The 19,219-nt window shown below is 21.6% G+C and overlaps 6 protein-coding genes across 6 annotated transcripts; 3 read left to right on the top strand and 3 right to left on the bottom strand. All coding sequences in view use genetic code 6, as the record gives it.

The window, feature by feature from the left end:
* Positions 1–1,114: 1,114 nt before the first annotated feature.
* Positions 1,115–2,048, top strand: TTHERM_00124080 (hypothetical protein; the record flags this gene model as incomplete). Its single annotated transcript, XM_001010903.2, has 2 exons — positions 1,115–1,386; positions 1,539–2,048. A coding segment is annotated over one exon (417 nt), but the record flags the coding sequence as incomplete, so codon positions are not given.
* On the top strand, positions 2,049–2,701 carry TTHERM_000124079 (transmembrane protein, putative; the record flags this gene model as incomplete). Its single annotated transcript, XM_012796283.1, has 2 exons — positions 2,049–2,080; positions 2,272–2,701. 2 exons carry the CDS (start codon positions 2,049–2,051, stop codon positions 2,699–2,701), a joined length of 462 nt encoding a protein of 153 aa, XP_012651737.1.
* Positions 2,702–3,811: 1,110 nt separating this feature from the next.
* Positions 3,812–4,855, bottom strand: TTHERM_00124060 (hypothetical protein; the record flags this gene model as incomplete). The annotated part of the gene is made up of 1 exon (XM_001010901.3): positions 3,812–4,855. The coding sequence occupies one exon, from the start codon at positions 4,853–4,855 to the stop codon at positions 3,812–3,814; it is 1,044 nt and encodes a 347-aa protein (XP_001010901.1).
* A 1,047-nt stretch (positions 4,856–5,902) lies between these two features.
* TTHERM_00124050 (hypothetical protein) lies at positions 5,903–7,522 on the bottom strand (the record flags this gene model as incomplete). The annotated part of the gene is made up of 3 exons (XM_001010900.1): positions 5,903–6,260; positions 6,487–7,091; positions 7,286–7,522. The coding sequence occupies 3 exons, from the start codon at positions 7,520–7,522 to the stop codon at positions 5,903–5,905; spliced, it is 1,200 nt and encodes a 399-aa protein (XP_001010900.1).
* A 1,081-nt stretch (positions 7,523–8,603) lies between these two features.
* TTHERM_000124049 (hypothetical protein) lies at positions 8,604–8,909 on the top strand (the record flags this gene model as incomplete). Its single annotated transcript, XM_012796282.1, has 1 exon — positions 8,604–8,909. One exon carries the CDS (start codon positions 8,604–8,606, stop codon positions 8,907–8,909), a length of 306 nt encoding a protein of 101 aa, XP_012651736.1.
* Positions 8,910–12,650: 3,741 nt separating this feature from the next.
* TTHERM_00124030 (hypothetical protein) lies at positions 12,651–15,239 on the bottom strand (the record flags this gene model as incomplete). The annotated part of the gene is made up of 1 exon (XM_001010898.1): positions 12,651–15,239. One exon carries the CDS (start codon positions 15,237–15,239, stop codon positions 12,651–12,653), a length of 2,589 nt encoding a protein of 862 aa, XP_001010898.1.
* Positions 15,240–19,219: the final 3,980 nt, after the last annotated feature.

Below are 19,219 nucleotides of genomic sequence, written 5' to 3'. Positions count from 1 at the left end.
ACCCCAACCCCCAACCCCAACCCCCAACCCCAACCCCAACCCCAACCCCCAACCCCAACCCCAACCCCAACCCCAACCCCAACCCCAAAATCATAGTTTACTATAAAATAATAATTAAATATTTTTATTTGATATTTTCTGAATTAATAAAATTACTAAAATTTTTATTACTTAAAAAAACAAACTTTTAGACTATGTTTATTCAAAGTAAATAAATAAATAAATATTAAAATTTAATTCCATAATAAGCTTTTAGTTAAATTAAAAAAATTAATTATTACTTTAAAATTTTAAAGTTAAATTGAGTCTTCTTTTAAATTGTTTAAATAAAATTTCTAATTTTAGTTTGTTATATTTTATTTATTTTTATAATAGTGTTTATGATTTGTAATCTGGTCTTCTTATATATTTTCTGATCTGATGGCATATATTAAATGCTGAAGTTTCTTATTGATAAAAACTTTATTAATTAAGACAAATTTTTAGAACTTTTCTGAAAATTGTATTTTATTAATTTTGATTCTAGAAAAACATATGAAAAAGCTATTTTTAATTAAAATTGCATTTATTTTTACTTTAGTTTAAATTAATTTTATTTATTTATTTAATACTAGCAAAATAATTTTTATTAAAATAACCAAAAATAAAGTAAATAAATATGAATTAAGATAAATTTATGTTTTCCGATTTATATTTTCAATATTAACACTAAAAAATTATCTTAAGATATATTTTCTTTAACTCTTTTAACAAATTTTAACAAGATGGGTATTTTGGATTTTTGAATGATTTAGAAGATTTTAAATACAATAATTTCACTAAAAATGTTTTAAGATAACACAAAATTTATTTGATTAACTTACCCTTCTTACTTTTTTTGACATCATATCAAATAATAAAATATTTTATTTAATTCATCATATTATTTAGAAAATTTTATTAAAAATAATATATTTTTCTTATCTTTTAATTATTTAAGCTTTAGTTAATTTTTTTCCTTAAGCTAAAATTTTCCAACTTGGAAACATAATAAAAATTTAATTAGATACTTTATTAATTCCAAATAACCTAATCTTAGCTTGCTAAATATTAATTTTATAATATTGAATTAAGGAAAAAATATTATATTGAATAAGATTATAATTGCTTTAATATAATTAATAATTAATAAGAATATTCATAAAAATACTAAAATAAAAAGATCTAAGAAATGAAAAAATAGATTGGACAAAATTTAGGTGTTTAGGCCCCTCCTGGTTTAGTAAGGAGTAAAGTGAAAATTCTAATGTATCTAGTTAAAATGTAGATAGTTAAAAGGTACCTGATAATTAATAGAGTAGTAACAACTTGCCTGCTTAAAAAGGGGTAGACCAAGCTCCACAATAAGTTAATACTTTTAAATTTTTATTATCAAAGAATTTGATGCATTATATTTTTGATTGATTTTTGAATTATTAATTTTTAGAATTAAAAAAATTAAATAACTTTCTAACAAGATGCCTGGTAAAAAATTCAAACTTTATATTTTTTATAAATAGAAAAAAGGTGATGAAAACCCTCAAAATTAAGTAAATATCAATAATGAAAGGTAAGCTAAAGAGAGCAAATAAGAAAACATAAATTTTTTACTTATGAAATGGGCTTTTGTAGTATTTTTAACAGTTTTGGTCTCATCTCTTCTAAACCAAATAATACAAGATTATTGGTTGGCAAATAACGATAAATTACAAAAGATGCTTGAAAATTATCAAAAAATGCTTGAGAGTTAGCAATAAAATCAAGATTATTGGTAAGCAAATAACGATAAATTGCAAAAGATGCTTGAAAATTAGCAAAAAATGCTTGAGAGTTAGCAAAAAATGCTTGAGAGTTAGCAATAAAAGCAAGATTATTGGTAAGCAAATAACGATAAATTGCAAAAGATGCTTGAAAATTAGCAAAAAATTCTTGAGAGTTAGCAATAAAAGCAAGATTATTGGTAAGCAAATAAAGAACAATAGCAAAAAATGCAAGATTATTGTTAAGAGAATAACAAGCAAAATATTTGAATGAAAATGAATTCTTGTTACAAAATTATCAAGTAAATTTTAAAAATACTTTTAAACAATTATTTAGAATAAATATACTTTTTAATAAATCAATAAAATATATAAAATTTTAACGACAAGATTAATATAAATGTCTTTTATCATATAAATTATATTATTTAAATATATTTATTGAATAAATATTAGTAAAATAACAATATAAAATATTAATTTTAAAAAATAGTTTATAAAAATCACAGGATGCTTGTGCTATATAATACGGGGACTTATTCATAAATAGATTTGATCTTGAACAAATAGTATCTTTTTTCTACTTCTTTGCAACTTTAAAGATCATTTCCACCAACAAAATTGAAGCAGTTGATATCTTTGTATCTATAATTTTCCTTCTTTAAATTCAATAAGTTATTCATAAAATAAGTTTTTATAATTAAATTTGTTTAGTAGAATCAGTATTACTTTCTTTATCGTATAAAAATATAATTTTTTAATTTATCTTAGCTTATTCAATATTTTTTATGATTTCTTCCATTTTATTTTGTCAAAATAAACTATTTTTTATGGCTTAATAAGTATTTTTCTACATTAGAATACCTATTTTCCTGTTAACTCTCCCATCTCTAAGAGTGTAGTTGCATTATTTATATTATTGAGTTATAATATTCTGATTATTATTTCATTTTTATAGATAGTTTCATATGATTTTAATAAATTAATTTTTTATATTTTATATCTAGATTCATCAATCTCCAAATAATAAGCATGTTCAATACTAAAACTAAAAGTCCTTTTCTTTAGCTAATTTTTTATTGATTAATATATTAAGCTATCCATTTATTCATATGTTCTATAAAGATAAAAATTGCTTATGAGATGCTTTTTTAAATAAATGTAAATTGAATATTATAAAATTAAAAGAATCTATTTTTTTTGTTTTCTAAATGTCTCTAAGTTTGAAATATTAAACTAATTAATTAGATATTAATTAATTAACTGATGGTATTTTAAATTGTAAATTAAAATTCCTTTGAATGAGCTTTTATAAAGAAAGAAATACTTACTTTTTTTACTAATTTTTTATTTGTTAGCAAAAACAATTTTAATAAAAATACATTTCAAAATTGGATTAGATTTTTAAGAAATTATATTACTAAAAAGTGTACTAAATTCATTGAAATATTTAAAATATTTATTTATATTATCGTTATATTGAGAATAATCTTAGAGATTATTTCTAAATTCACTACATTTTATATGTTTAATATAATAAAAATTAAAAAAGTATTTCAGATTTATAATTAAGCAGTGCATATTAATTAACTATTGAAATTATAATAAAGTAGATTAAGACGAAATTCAAATAAAAATCTATCAATATTTATAAATTTTAAAAGCTCAATTAATTTAAAGTATTTTATTAATTAATGAAATTTGCTAGCAATTAGCTATTTCTTATGTACTAACATTTTTTAACATATGTTTAATGTTATTACAAACCACATAGGAGATACAATAGAAATATTCGCAAAACTTAAAATTAATTTGTTCTCTTAAATAAATCATTTATCAAAAGATAGAAAAAATATTTTTTTTTTAACTTTTATTGTGAATCTTTATTGAGATAATAAGTAAAATTTCATCATAAATAATCAATTATTTAAAAGTTATAGTTACTTACTACACATATTAATATAAAACGTGAAAGTAAGAAAGAATTATATACTTATAACTAAATTAGTAATTAATAATTAATTTTTATAGGTTCATAAAACTTGTTAAAATGGTCTATGCACACCATAACTCACATTCATAAAAGTAGATATGTTTTATGGATTTTGTTAGATGTCTTTGAATGTGTAGCATTGATTTATGAAGTAAGGAATAATATTGTGGTATTTTTACTCATGGAGTATAATTTTGATATTCAATTTATCGCATATTTACTTTACCATCTATCTAAAATATTTATTATATGTTAATTTACCACACAAAAGTATTACACATTGTTCATTAGGGTGCTTTTTGTTAAATTGCTCACGAATTGAGAGCATTTTATCATAAATTTATCTATAAATAAGCTTTTCGAAATTAAACGCAACTTCTTGTTTTGTTTAAAAGCTAACATCTTGGCTTAGTTTTTATTTAAATACTTTAGTCTTTTGTTCCAAGAACAATTTTGATCTCTGTTCTTGCATGAAAGGCTCAATTTAAAAGCAGAAATTTTCATTTTAAAAATTAACCACTCTTTACTCATCCTCTAAGCCTAATTAATCTATGCTAGTTATTTTGCTTAGCAAACTAATTTATCTCATTTTAGAGCTATGTCCTAGTTCTTCATTCTAAATTGACTACAAAAATTATTTTTCGTTATGCAATTCTAGGTAAAGACTGAGCTTATGATATGCAAGGTAAAATCCATAATCAAGTGATCCTGCTATTTAAATGAATTGATTGTCTTTTTTATAAACTATGTCTGTAATTGCCTCATCAAAGTAGAAGATGAAGTGATAATTATGATGTTCAGGAGATAAGTAGTTAGTAAAAAACCATGGTAAGTGTTAGTTAAATGCAATATACCCAGGAGTATTTTTGATTGGGTCATCTTCAACTAGTCTCTTATAAAATAGTTAATCAGTTGAGCGGAAGCAGACTACTGTATCAGGATCGACAGTAAGCTAATTATTCAACTCAATTAGCTCATATTTAGTGTCTTATGGGAATAGCTTATTATCTTCGATTTTTCTGAAAAATCCCTTAAATGTTTTACTTTTAAACAAACTTCTCCCATAAAATATTTTGTTAATCATTCACGTGACTTTATTTCTACTTGACTTTAAGTTTTCTTACTGTTTAAGGTGCTATCCTCCTAATTTAAAATTTTTAACTTCCCTATTTTCTTTAAAACAATATTTGTATGATACACTTCAAGTAAATAATTAATTAAATAAAAAAATTATTAATTTCAAAGATCTTTATTAAAGTTAATAAAGATTTATTGATAGAAAGATAAATATTATTAATTTAATAGTTGATAGAACATTTTTTACAAATATTTTTAAAAGTTAAAAAAATTTTGATGATTTTCATAAAATTAATTATTGATTTATCAATTTGTAAATAATTTCTTTTGTTTTCTTAGAATAAAAATTAATTCTATTTCTACTAAATCAAATAAATTTAAATTTTTTAATTTTATAAAAAATTAGATTACATATCTTCATATTGAGAATATTTATTTAATAATAATTTTAATTTAATTTATTTTTTTTTTTATTCTTAATAAAATGAAGATTTTCTAAAATCCTTTTTCTTTATTTAACCAATAAAAGCAAAATAAATTTTTGTGAAAAAATTTGTTTTCAAAATTTTTTAGTTAAATTAAATATTTTATTTGAAAAAGTAAATAATAATTGTATTTTAATTGAATTTGATTTTTATTTTTTAAAATTAGATAAAAAAAATGGTTTCTTTTCCATCTAACTTAATAAAATGCATTCTTCTTAAAAGATTGATTTTGTTACTAAGTTAATGCACTTATGTATTTGAAAATAAATAAAATAATATAATTTTTATCCTCTAAAATAATAACTTTTAAAAGATTTTTATTTATTTAGCTTAAGTTATTTTAAATAATTTTATTTTTGAAATTTAATAAATAAATGCTAATTTTATTGCTTATTATATTTAGTTTGTTAAAATGCAATTTAAATTAATAAAATAAACTGAGTTACTTTTACTTTATAATAAATAATTAAAATATTTTTTTTAACAATATAACGAATGTCTTATAATTTTATTACAAAATATTACTAATTAATTTGAATATTTTAAAGAATAAGCTTTATTAATTTAAATCAATAACTTGAGAGCAAAGTAACTTAATTGCTTCCACAATTCATAAAAAATACAAAAAATTTTTTAGGAGAAGCATTTAATCTTTCAGATAATTAAGATGAGACCCATATAGCTCCATAACCATCATTTAATATTTCTCTCATCACAACTGTATTTTTATCAAAATTAGCTATTACTTCTATTACAGACCCTTTTTAAAGATTGAATTTTTATCCATTTTAGCATATCATACCTTCAGAATAATTTGAACATGCTAAACATAACAAAGGAGAATACTCTTCCTTATTATTCCTAGTTGAGTATAAACCAATTAAAGTATGGCATGGATAGTTTTCTGATACTTTATCAAATCTAAGCCTATTTACATAAAAATGAAATATAATTTATATTTAAAATTTACTTAGGGTACTTTTAAAATTTTCTTTACTTCTTAAATGTTATTAAATTCAAATTAAAAAATTTATTAGTTTATTATAATTTATATTAAAATAATTTTGAAATCCTAGTGAAATTTTTATGAAAATTAATTTTTATGTTTTAATTAATTAATAATAAAATATATTGTAATAAATAATATATATACCTCATATAAGCAGTTCCATATTAGAAAGATCTATCAGAAAGAATGACTTCTTCACCATACTCTGAACGACTTTAGAAAGTTATACCTTCATTAATTTCCAATAAGGCTTTGCTTTGGTAAAGATTAGAATTAACAAACTTCCATGTCAAAGGATTGAAAGAGTCTTTAAAAGATTATTATAACTTATCAATGTTAGAAATAATTTCGCTGTATGATATATCTCTAAATCTTTAAGGATCAATGTAGAAAGAGCATTTAGGTAGAAGCTAATCTAAGTACCTTTTGGCTTCAACTTTATCAGTTTATCTTTAAAATGAATGAAGAAATTCGTTAATTTTATTTTCTACTTAAAATTTATCAATTGTTTCTTCTATGTATTAAAATATTGACTCCTTTAAATTATCTAAAGAGTATGCTTTGCTGTATATCATATGCAACTTGACTATCTAATCTGTCATTAAATTAGTTTACTTTTTGAAAGATAATTTCATATCTTATTTTATAGAATCTATTCTTTCAGCTATTTTTTCTTCTAATTCTGTAAATAGTTGCTCAATTACTTCTTCGAATGAATCTGGATTGTGTTAGCTCAAAAATGTTTTGATCTATTTGAGTCAATTTTTAATAAATATTTAATCAATTATGAGAAAAAAATAATTATTTCTGAGTTTCTTTCATAATTTAAATTGAATAATTTTGTTATTAAACAATTAAAAATTTCTAAAAAAATAAAAATATGGTGATAAAATTTCTCTAAAATATTCCTAGAATTGTTATTTATAGATTATTGTAGCATTACCTACTAACCTTCAAAATCAATAGGCCAGTTTTCAGTTTTGAATTCATCCTTTTTAACTATTTCATCTACTAATATAAAATATTGTGAATCTCCATGCTAAATTGCACATTTAGTGCAAAGCAGTCTTTCTTATCTTTTACAATCTTAATTTGCGCATATGTAAACTATTTTTTGCTATTCATGACCTTTAATTTCACATTATAAATTTTAATATCCTTATTGTAAACTGGATGCCATTTTTATGAAGCTAATAAATAAATGACTTAATTTGTTTATCTCTTCTATCTATAAAAAATTAGTAATATAAAATTTTTGTTAAAATTAATTGTTGACTAATAATAATTAAAAAAATCAAAAGTAGCGTCAATATTTATTTGTTTTTTCTTTTAGGCAAATTATAATTTTTGATGATTCTATATCTTTTAATAGATTCTTCTGTTAATAGCTTCAGTTAGATTTAAAAGATTATTTAAAACAATATGAAATCCAAAAGTACTTACTTCAAAATATTTAAATTTGCATTTATAATAAATAATATTCAATTGAAATATAATTTATTTATTAATTTAGTTTACATTCATAACAAATAATTATGATTCATCTAAAACAATAAAATCTACTTAAACTAATTTGTTGTTATTAACTAATTTATTTATAAATTTCTCATAATAAAAAGTAAATAAATTAAATTATAAATACTTAAAAGCAATTAATAAAATTTGTTTTTTTCTTTAAATTTTAACACTCATAAATATTGATGTAAATATTTTCAAATGTATCAATAAAAATAGAGGTGAGAAGATATCATTTTATGAATATCGTCTATATTTTATTATATCAATATCAATATTAATTTTGATGAGAATCAATAATTAATTAAATTTTAAATTAGCAAAAATAACTGCTAGAAATTGATTTAAAATAAAATATTACTTTAAAAATTTAAATAATAGCTTGATTAATTTTTATTTAAAAATAATATTTAATATGCATGCTCATTAATAAGCCTGGCTCTTTTATCTGAAATTATATTTTTTGAGGAATTTTTCAATAAGCAGAGTAAAATTTGAAAATTTTCGACCCTCCTTATAGAAGAGTACCTATGGTATCATTTTCCAAAATATAATAAAAGTCTTTCAAAAAATAATAATTAAAGTAAGAAAAACTAAACTAAATTGAATGAATGATCATAACAAAAGAATTAAATTCTCTAACATCCTCATTATAACCCGAAGTGTTTTATGTGCATACATACATAGGTAATAATGGAGGTAGAACAAACAATCAGAGGAAAAATTATTTTTTATTTAAGTATTAAATGAACCAATACTGGAATAAGTATTAACATATCTTTTTGCATCCATTACAGCAGGTATTTGAATCATCTTCATTTCTCTTACTGAATAAAACTGTAGAATATTTTCTAAAATTATTTTTGCAAGTATTTGACTCAGGTGTTGCATATTTTGAAGCAGGACAGGAAGTAAAAAAATCAATTGTTGTTACATTATTGTAAAAACCATCAGGAAAATATAATAAATCTTAAATTGAAAACTAGAAAATGAAGAATTGGTACCAAATTGCAAGTATCATAAGTATATACAGAGGTATTGGAAGTATGTGAGATATTATGTAGCAGTTTTTGGACAAATAGTATTTCATGTTGCATCATTCCAATATTTTAATAGACAATTAATACAAATCATAGCTTAAGCATCAGAGAAAGTACCCTTTACTGTATTAATTGTACCATATAAACTAGATGCATAATATTTAGAACAACTAGTAAATCTAGAAGCCTTATTTTTTATATGTGCCAGCATCACAAGGGGTATTGGTTTTAGCTTAAATACCTAAATAAGATACTGCAATAAGTACAAAAATTTACTAATTCATAATCGAATCCAGTTGAACAGCTGAAAGCTCTATAAATTTTAAGATAACTTATAGATCCAGCTTGCTTGAGTATTATATATCTAAACAGTATTAGGTAGTATATTTAAAGTGACTGAATTATAATTAATTGATCAAAGTTAGCAAGCAGTTTAGTAAAGAGCTATTCATTTATTTTTCTTTTTTTACTTATTGATTGGATAAGGCATTTTAATAAATAAAAATATCAATTATCAATTACCAAAATATTTAAAAAAAATAGACCAATTTGAAGGATTTAATGGATTTTGTAGGCTCATGGAACAATAATTTTTATTACTTGATAAGAATTGACAAAAACGCAAGAAAATATGGATTTAAAAATTTCCTTATTTACAAAAGAATTTCTCTCAAAAAAAATAAAAGGTGTGAAGAGTAAGAAAAAAGTTAGAAATGAAAACGAAATCAAAGGGATAATAAATTTTGTTCTATCTATCAAGGAAACATATTTAGTTAGATATAATATTAATTTGAGAATAATTTAAAGTATGGAGACAGCAAATATAGTTTGTTACAAATTAGATATTATTTAGACCTGAAGAAGTACTTAGTATGCTAAAAAGAAGTAGTATCCTAGTTAATACTTTAGTAAACAATTTAAGTATCTATTTAGAGAGAGAAAAAATAAAACAAATTAACTAACAAATGAAGAATGAGGAAAAAAGGATCAGAACTAAAAGGTGATCATCAAAAAGAAGGAAGGACCATCCAAAAGAGGGAACAACTAATTGATTTAAATTAAATGAAGATATCACTCAGAAAAATGAAAATAAATTATTTATTATGTTATCACATTAAATTTTTGTGCAAAAAATAAATTGTAAATATATTTAAACTAATTGTTTTAAAGATTATTTCAAAAGAACAAGACAAGTTTCTCTTTAATAATAAAATAACATCCGAAATTTGTAAATAAGTTGAAGGAGCTCTACAATAATTTATTAAATAAAGAAAAATGTAAAAATAATGATTTGAATTTTTTTGCTATAGTATTTAGGGTTTTTTGATTAGATTATTTTTGATGGAAGTGTAGGTTTATCAAAAGTGTTGATTAGGTCCTCTTACTTTTTGATAAGAATTAATTTTAAACTCTATTTAATTTCTATTTTCTTTTAGAATCGTAATTATAATTTTAAGAAGAAAATAGTGAAAGAAAAAATATTAAATTCATTAATTTTCAATGAGAGGAAATGATGATTTGATATTTTTTCATAAGAAGTAAGTAAGTAAATTAATAAATAAGCGCAATTAGTTATTTTAAAGGACAAAAATCTAAAAATTAAAAGAAATGTTTAAAATAAAGAGCAAAAATTTAAACTAAGAAATAAATTTGTTTATAGCGCTTATAAAAATTTGCATTTTAAGAAAGCGCATTCACTTATTCAATAAAGAATAAAAAAGATATTTCTCAAAAATTTCGAAAAAGAGTAATTAAATTTTTGTAATTATAATAGTTGATATTTTGGATACTTTGATAAATTCTGATTAGCATCTGTCGATTAAAAATACATGGCTAAACAATTTGGTTAAAATTTACAAAAAACATGAACAGAAAAATAAATAATATTGATTTATTTTTTTTTTTAAAGAAAATAATTATAAAAATATATTCTAGGCATATAAATTTTTTATTTTGCTTAATAATTCTGTGTAATTAAAAAAAAATATTTATACAGCGCACTTACAGAAATAAGTGCTAGAGAAGCATAATATAGAAAAGTGATTATACTTTTTAGAGATAATTTTTATTATATTTAGACTGATAATAATTACTGATATCAAATTTATCTAAATTTTATGATAACATTAAGAATAATCTATCTTTTTCTAATTTGAGTAATTCAATTGAAAAATTTAATAAGTGTTTAATAATTTCGGAAGTAGTAAATAATATTTTTACATTTTTACAAATATTTTCAAAAAAGTTATGAAAATGTATTTGAAATTCTTGCGCAAGTTATTATTTTGATTATTTAGATATTATTTTTTAATAAGTTCTAATGTGCTTTCTATTATTTTAGGATAGAAAACTTTAAAATTGATTAAGGCCTTAAAGCAATTAGATTAATTAAATCAATCTGTAATCATCTCGATTGCAATTAAGCTGAAAGAGAACTTTACATTTGAAAATAAATTATAAATTTTATCAACTAAAAGTAATAGATAACCACTCTAATGCAAATAAATAACAAATAAATAAGAAATTAAGCCTGAATTTTTTTAGCGCTTACAATATTTTACATAGAATTTATATTTATAATTTGAATTAAAATAATTTTATTATTACATCAAGTAAAAAAATATAATCAAAAAATATATTTTTCTTCCTTTGAACTAGAATTTTGTGTCTTTACTTACTTTTAGCAGGTATAAAATTTCAATGCATTTTTTATTTTTTTGAAGTTGTTTGAATATTACTTCGAAGAAATAGTTGTCCAACTATATTAAATAAATAGTTAGCTTTAATTTTAATTACATAAATAAGAAATTGTGATTGATAAAAAATTTTTCCCCTATCTTTCTATTTTATTTGTTGCTTCAAATATCAATATTTTAATATAGAAAATTGGAATTAAATATTTTTCAGTAAATTAAATAAAGATACGAAAGTTCCTACCCGCACTATCTACTAATTAAAATCACTTAATAAATTCAATTTTGGTGTGATCTTTTAAATTCCATTATCCTCCCTAATCTATATTTAATTACATCTACATTAGGTTCTTTTTAATGTTACAGATATAATACACGAGCGATTATTTGACAAAGGCTCAAAATAAATACAATTGGTTATATTTATAAAGCCAAGTGAAGCTAAATTTTTATATTATTTATATCTTAACTGATATTACTTTTTAAGTTTGATGCTTAAGAAATTAGCTTAATTTTTTTGCAAAATAATATTAAAATATATGGAGATATCTAAAATTTTTATTTAGTTAAAAAATTTAATTAAATTTCATTTAGGATTTGTATGAAAAATTAATATTATTCTTTATTCAAAATTCTATGTGAAATGAACTTATTTTTGAAGTCTAAATTGTTGTAACTCAATACATGTAAAAACTCATATAATAGTGCTTTTAAAGCTTTTTTTATGTAGTTTTTATGAATGAATCAATCAATATGAAATAAAGTTTTTAAGAATAAAAATTAGGATTTATTTTAGAAATTTTATTAAAAATTGAATAGATATAAATAAATACAAATGGATAGAAAGTGAAAGGATCATAATCAAATTTTATATATGTTTTTTAAAATAAGTTAATATAAGTTTGATAGAGGTATTTTATATATTTTTTTTTTAATTTAAGAGAGTATTTCCAATTAGAGTTGCTTTATATTAGAGATTTTTAGTTTTAAGTTAACTAGCTCTAGATATATTTTTTTTAATTTGTTTTCTTTAAATGAGAGAGAGAGATAGATAAATAACTCACTCAAACATTTGTTGCATAGCACACTCTTCAGCTAATTATTCTTGCAATTTTAATTATTTTTATTTATCTAGGAAAAGCTTGTATCCTTCATTTTACTACTTTTGTTCGTAAGGATGCAATAAATCTGGGTTTTATTTTGGCATTTATTATTAACTTTAAAGACGATTGGGTTAGTATGTCAGATTTGATGTGCTATCACAAATTGAATGAGCTGAAGGAAGTGGAATCATTTGATTCTATTGAGATAAATATCTGCTCATGTTATTCGATTATGTGTGTAAGATAGAATTATTTAACTAGTCTCCTAATATTGATTGATGCTACTACTACTCTGAATACTAAAGCAAAGGCTTAAAGTCTTCTTATTGGATTTAATTCGTTTAAATATTGAAATTTTAGTAATTTTAACCATTTGAGATTTAATAATCTAATATTTAACTTTAAGTATGGTCAATTCTTATGTTGTCAGTGTTGTTTTTAGAATCTTAAGGATAGCCATGGAAAATCTAGGTAGGTTAAGATTGAGCTGAGAAGTGCTAGATTGTAGGCTGTGAATTTAAGAAATTGTGATCAGATTAGTTTAAAGAATTATCATATGTTGTTTGATTAAAAACAGAGAGTGATGATGTAGAATTGGCATCTATTTATTAAATTTAGTTATTGTTATTATTGTTAGCATTCTAGGTATTGATTTGTTATTATTGTTACTACTGAAGAATCTAGTTTAACTTTTATTATTGATTTATGATAGGAATAGATTGATTGTTTTATTTTATTTGGCTGCTAAAGTGGTTTTGTTGATTATTTTAGAAAGTATTCATATTTTAATGGTGATGGTGATTGTGGTGAGAGTGATTGGAGTGGCTGTACACCATTTAGTGATTTTAAGAACCGAAATTATCATTTGGGAGGTAAATATGACCACTTTATTAGTTTTTGATGAATGGCATGTTAATGTTATTGCCATTTTAAGCAGCTAGTTAAGAAGGAGATACTATGGGATTTCCTCTATGTTCGGGTAATCTGTACTTGAAGTTGAGTTGACGTGGAATCTTAGCTTACTTGTTGCTATCTTAGAATTTTTTTGTTTCATCTTCAATAAATTATCTTAAGAAACCCATTCTCTAGTTTAGATGCTAGTCAAAATCAAAGTTGAAAAACTCAGCAGTTCTTAATTCAAGATAATAATAATCTAATGTTTTTTTAGAAATGCCCATGTCTTTAGCTACTTCCTACAAATCCTTTACTTAGTTTTTGCTTTTGTAGTATTCATGGCTGTTTCTCCATTGAGTTACGAGCAGGATACCTTCGCGAATAGTACGTTCATGACTTCTTTTGTTTAGAGTTTATCTACGGCGCTTTTTAGGTTGTTCAGCAGCGCTCAAAGATTGAGCAGTGCAATTAGCATTATTTTCTCCATTAAAAGAAGGGATTAAGTGTTCTTCCCCTTTTATCTTTTAGCTTAATTGTCTTTTTTATTAGGTAGAAACGGTCTTGATAATTTGAATCTTATCCTTGTGAATTTTCTTTTTGATGCTAAAGGAAGATTTGCTCGAAGAGGAGGCAGATCCTTCATTGTATTCGTCTTCTTCATCACAATTATCATCTGTAACAATAATTTTAGGCTGTCCGCAAAGATGCTTGCTTTCAGATTTATTGTTTTTCTCTCTTTGACTACAATCTGCACTGCTTGAAGTATGAGAAATTCTATTTCTTTTTAACTTACCCAAATTAATAATGCCGTCCATGCATTCGTCATCATCATCATTATCTTGTTCTGCATCTTCTTCATCTTCTATAAACTCATTAATATCATGTAAGTATTGGGAATTAATTTCAGAAGAGTATGAAGAGCAATAATTGTTATTGCTTGAATAGCTAGAACTAATTTTCCTATGAGAAGAAGTATATTCCTGTTTAGTGTCATCGTTTAAGGCAGTAAGTACTTATTCTTAATCAATTAAAGACTCGCTTTCTTTCTTTCTACACTGCTTGTTTTAGTTGTTTTCAAAGGAATTTTTTTCAGGAAGTGAAGTGCATGATTTCTTGTGAATAAATTAGGATTTCTTATTAGACTAAACGCGCAAGTGTTATATTTTAGCAGAGAGCTTACCTCCCATTAGGTTAAGAGGTAATTCGTAGCTCTTATCCATTTCGAAAGGGAATAAACCTAGAGCAATATCCATTCCTTCTTACTCTACAAAGATCAAATGACCCTTTAAGAAAGATTTTACACTCAAAGAGGAATTCAATAGATTAAAAACATTTATTTTATTTGAAGAGTCTTAAACTTCAAGTTGAATTGAAGGAAAACAGCATTTTTTTTAGTTGTTTCTGTCTTCACAAATAAGTTAAATTGTTTGCATATGTTTAGCCTAATTCTACTTTTGCAAAGCAGACTCTAAGTGATAGTTACTTTGATGAGGGGGAGAGCTGACTTCTATTTTCTAATTAATTTACTGATTCAGCTAGTTTTCTTCAGTATTTGAGGGATTTTAGTGAGATAAGGTAGCATTGTGTTGCTAGTCTTTTTCATTTAGTTGAGAAGATATTTCTCCTTATTCTTAATGAATTTATTAGCTCATAATTAATTTGTATTTATCAAATCAATTATTATTATCTAGAATGAAAGGAAGTTGATTTGAAGAATTTAAAAATATTAAATAAAATAAATATATTTTGTAATCTATTCCTATGATTTCTATAATAGATAGTAAGATATATTATTTAGTTATTAAAGAGAGAAATATCAATAAGTATGATATATTGCTTCTTTGCTTGCTTGGTTAGTTCGTAAGTTCGTAAATAAATAGGTGAGAAATATCCCTAAGGTAAGAAGTTTTTTTATTTCTATTTTATATTTGTGTTTTACTATTAAAGTTACTATTTTTTTATAATTTGTTTGTTTGTTTTTTAAAGAAATTTATTATTAAAAATCAAATCAGCCCGCTCCTTATAGCAAATATCAATCAAAACCATATATAAATATATATATTTTTAATACTTTTAATTAATCACTTAAGTAAATTGATCACTTAATTAATTATTTAAAACTTTATTAAAGAGCAATTACTTTATTTCTTAATTTTGTTTTTCTCTCTTTCATAAGCATTAATCGAATTAAGAATTTATATCTATTTATTTTTCTAATCTTTATTTTTACGGGTAAGATGCAAATAAAGTCTACTGATATATTCTGTTTCAAGATTCTTAAATAATTTTGAGCTGAAGAAATTATTTGAAGCATGAATCTGCAGATTGCGCTTCAATCTATAAAGAAACTTTTTATTTTATTGTTAAATGCTTATGTGTATTTTCTTTTTTTTTGAATATTTATTGCAAAATTAATCTAATATTAAATTATAGAACTCTCTCGAGCAGATTATTTTATATATCAAAATATTTTAACTTAAATGAATTCTAAAAAAAGAAAAGAAATATTCCACGGAAACAAAAATTTGATTTTTATCTAAATTTATTTAAATATAGATAAAACCTTAATTAAATAAGAATTAAACAGCACTTTACTTTTTTTTGAATGCGATTGCATAGCAATTTTCTTATATGAAAAAAGTAGCTTTTGTAATGTTTTTGCAATTTCTTTTCTCTAACATTTGTATATAAAAATAACGTTAATTTCTTCAATGACAAAATAGAAAAGCCAACTCAAAGAAATATTTTTAATACCTGTATTTAATCTTAAGTAAATTGTCATTTTTAGGGTAGAAATAAATAAATACATACATTCATATATTCATACTCAGACACAACAGATTGAAAAATTAAAAGAATGAAAGTGGAATTAAATTTATCAGAATAAAAGAAATTATATTCATAAATTAAAAATATTTGAGTGGAATTTCTTCATATATTGACAAAAGCTAAAATAAATAACAAGGTATTATCGCATCCTACCTATTTAGTAAAAGCAAATCTGCTCAGAATATATAAAAAAGTAATGTAAAGATATTTTTCAGAAGTGACGATAGACACACAAATGAATTAAGCAATAAATTCTGTTTTGATATTAGATTTCATAATAGAACTTATATTACTCTATTACTATTAATCATAAAAATCGCTTTAATGAATGATGCTCTATTAATTACCATCATTATATAAGTATTTAGGGTCTTTCTAATTATAAAAATCAATATTTTTATAGTTTATAAAAGCTGCTTTTCTAAAACAATATATCTAAATTAAATCTTTTAATGGACTCAAATCAATCATCAACCAACACATTCTACTTAATGATTATCTTTATTTGATCTTTATATTTGCGTTGTCTTATTTTAAAACATTTATTTTTTAGCGTTTGTATTCAATATTTTAGAGATACTGCTTGATTGAGATATTTTCTTTTAGAATCAAATTATTATTTGTCTTAGGCGTATTTTCAAAAATATTGATTTATAGCACAGTTTGCGAATAAGAAAATAATTATAATAAAAATAACAAATTTATATTGAATTTCATGAAATAAACTTTAAATTATTTAAATCTATTCATTTGAAAACATTCCTAAAAAGTTTAGAACTCATTTTTTATTTATTATCATAAACAAGATTATCTTTTTGATCATTTCCTTTTCTAATTCCACAAAAATTCTATTTTGAATAAGCAAATATTAGTTAGACTGTTTTGAATTAAAACAAAATTAATAATCAGACAATAATGCGTATGAGCTTTTATATAGAAATATCAAATTAATTAATCATGCACATCACAATTTATCTTAATTAAATATTATATTTATTATGCTCTAATTACTCAAAATTCATAAAAAAATATAATTCATCTTTTCTATTCAAATAAAAAATAAAATTTATTTTATTATTTAATTTTTAAAAAATTATTTCAAATTTTATTTTTATAAATTTTTAAGAGATAATTTAATTTAATTTTAATATTTTTCATGCAAACTTGATTACTTAAGATTTAATTTTAAAATTTTAATATAAAACAATTGCTTAATTGTTTACTGAGAATTTACTCAAGATTTATGTTAAAAAATTGAACAGCCTACCCCTTATAGAGTAATTCTATTAATTTATTATAGGATTTTGTAAGTATCTTATCCATTGAGCTTGATTCTTGATCGTGTAGATAAAATTTTGAAAAATTTCTTATCGATCATATATGAAAAGATTTATTTTCTGATTACAATAATTAATTGTGAAAATGAATGAAAAAAAAGGAGCTTTTATCAGTTATACTTAGTAAATTTTTAATAAATTAGAAATTGATTGATTATTAATAGATACTAATTAAAATATTTATGCTTCTATTGTTGTGTATCTAAACTTTAACCGTTTTTAAATGCATATCTACTACATATAAACCCAACTCTTAAGTCAAGTTGTAATACTTTGACGAACAAACAAACATAGCTACATTTTGAGGGAATAGAAAAACAATAAATTTTATTTTATTTTCTCCTTTCTAATCTTGATCTTCTTATTTGTTATAAAATCAACTTTTTATTCTGGTTAATCATAAAATTTTTTTGTTACTCAAAATTAATCTAAAATTCTTTTATAAACTTAAAATAAAGTTAGCAATAACCCTTTTTATAAAAGGTCATCTTGTAAATATTTATCTAAGAGAAATCATTAAGACATTTAAAGATTATTGCAAATAAACAACATTTTAAAATTTTAGAATCCTTTTCTTGATAGTAAAATTATTTTTTAATTATAAAGTTTTATAAAACTACATAACAATTTTAAAAATAATAATTAATTAAATAAGTTTGGAAGAAATTATTAAATTTATGTCATTTTAAAATTTTTTCTAATTTACTAAATATTTTAATTTCCTTTAAAAAAGTAAATATTAGTTTCTTTTTCCATCCATTTTACCATACTTACTTACTTACTTATTTATTTCTTTTTGAATTGATTATCTAAAATTATTTATTATATTGAATTTCATAATAAATAAATTATTCAATATTAGCCACTTTTATTACTTATAAAATTATAAAATTTATATTTTCTATTTTGAATTTAAGATGTATTTTTCATTTTATTAAAAAAACAATTTTATATATATTTATTTATAACAGTTAAATATGAAAATCACAACTATTTATTTATTTCTTCACTGATTTAAATTTTCTTATATAATTAAAAATAATTAGAAACCTCTTAATTTTTCATAATAATAATTTTTACTTAAGTTAAAATTTGCTAAATTTTTAAATAAAGCTTTTATTTTTTTTAAAAAAGTATTATTATATTAAATTACTCTTTTAATCTTCAATAAAGAGGTTTTTATTAAAATGATCCTCATAATAATTGATATATCTTGATGTTTTAAAACTTCAAGCATATTTATTAATAATAAAAAATATAAAATAATATACTGTAAGTTATCTTAAATTACCATGAATTTATTTATATTAACACCCCAAAAAAAGTCTAAATTTTTAAACTTTACACTTTACAGTCTGGGATTAAATTAAGAGTTAGTTGTGAAGGAAATAGGGTAATTAAATTTGGTATCAAAATAAAAAGTAAATATAAATTTGCAAACATTTATTTTAAGTTTAATTAATTTA

The sequence above is a fragment of the Tetrahymena thermophila genome (genome assembly GCF_000189635.1).
Source record: "Tetrahymena thermophila SB210 genomic scaffold scf_8254752, whole genome shotgun sequence".
Lineage (NCBI taxonomy): Eukaryota > Ciliophora > Oligohymenophorea > Hymenostomatida > Tetrahymenidae > Tetrahymena > Tetrahymena thermophila.
Note: the sequence above shows the minus strand (reverse complement) of the source record. Positions and strands in the feature narration are given on the sequence as shown.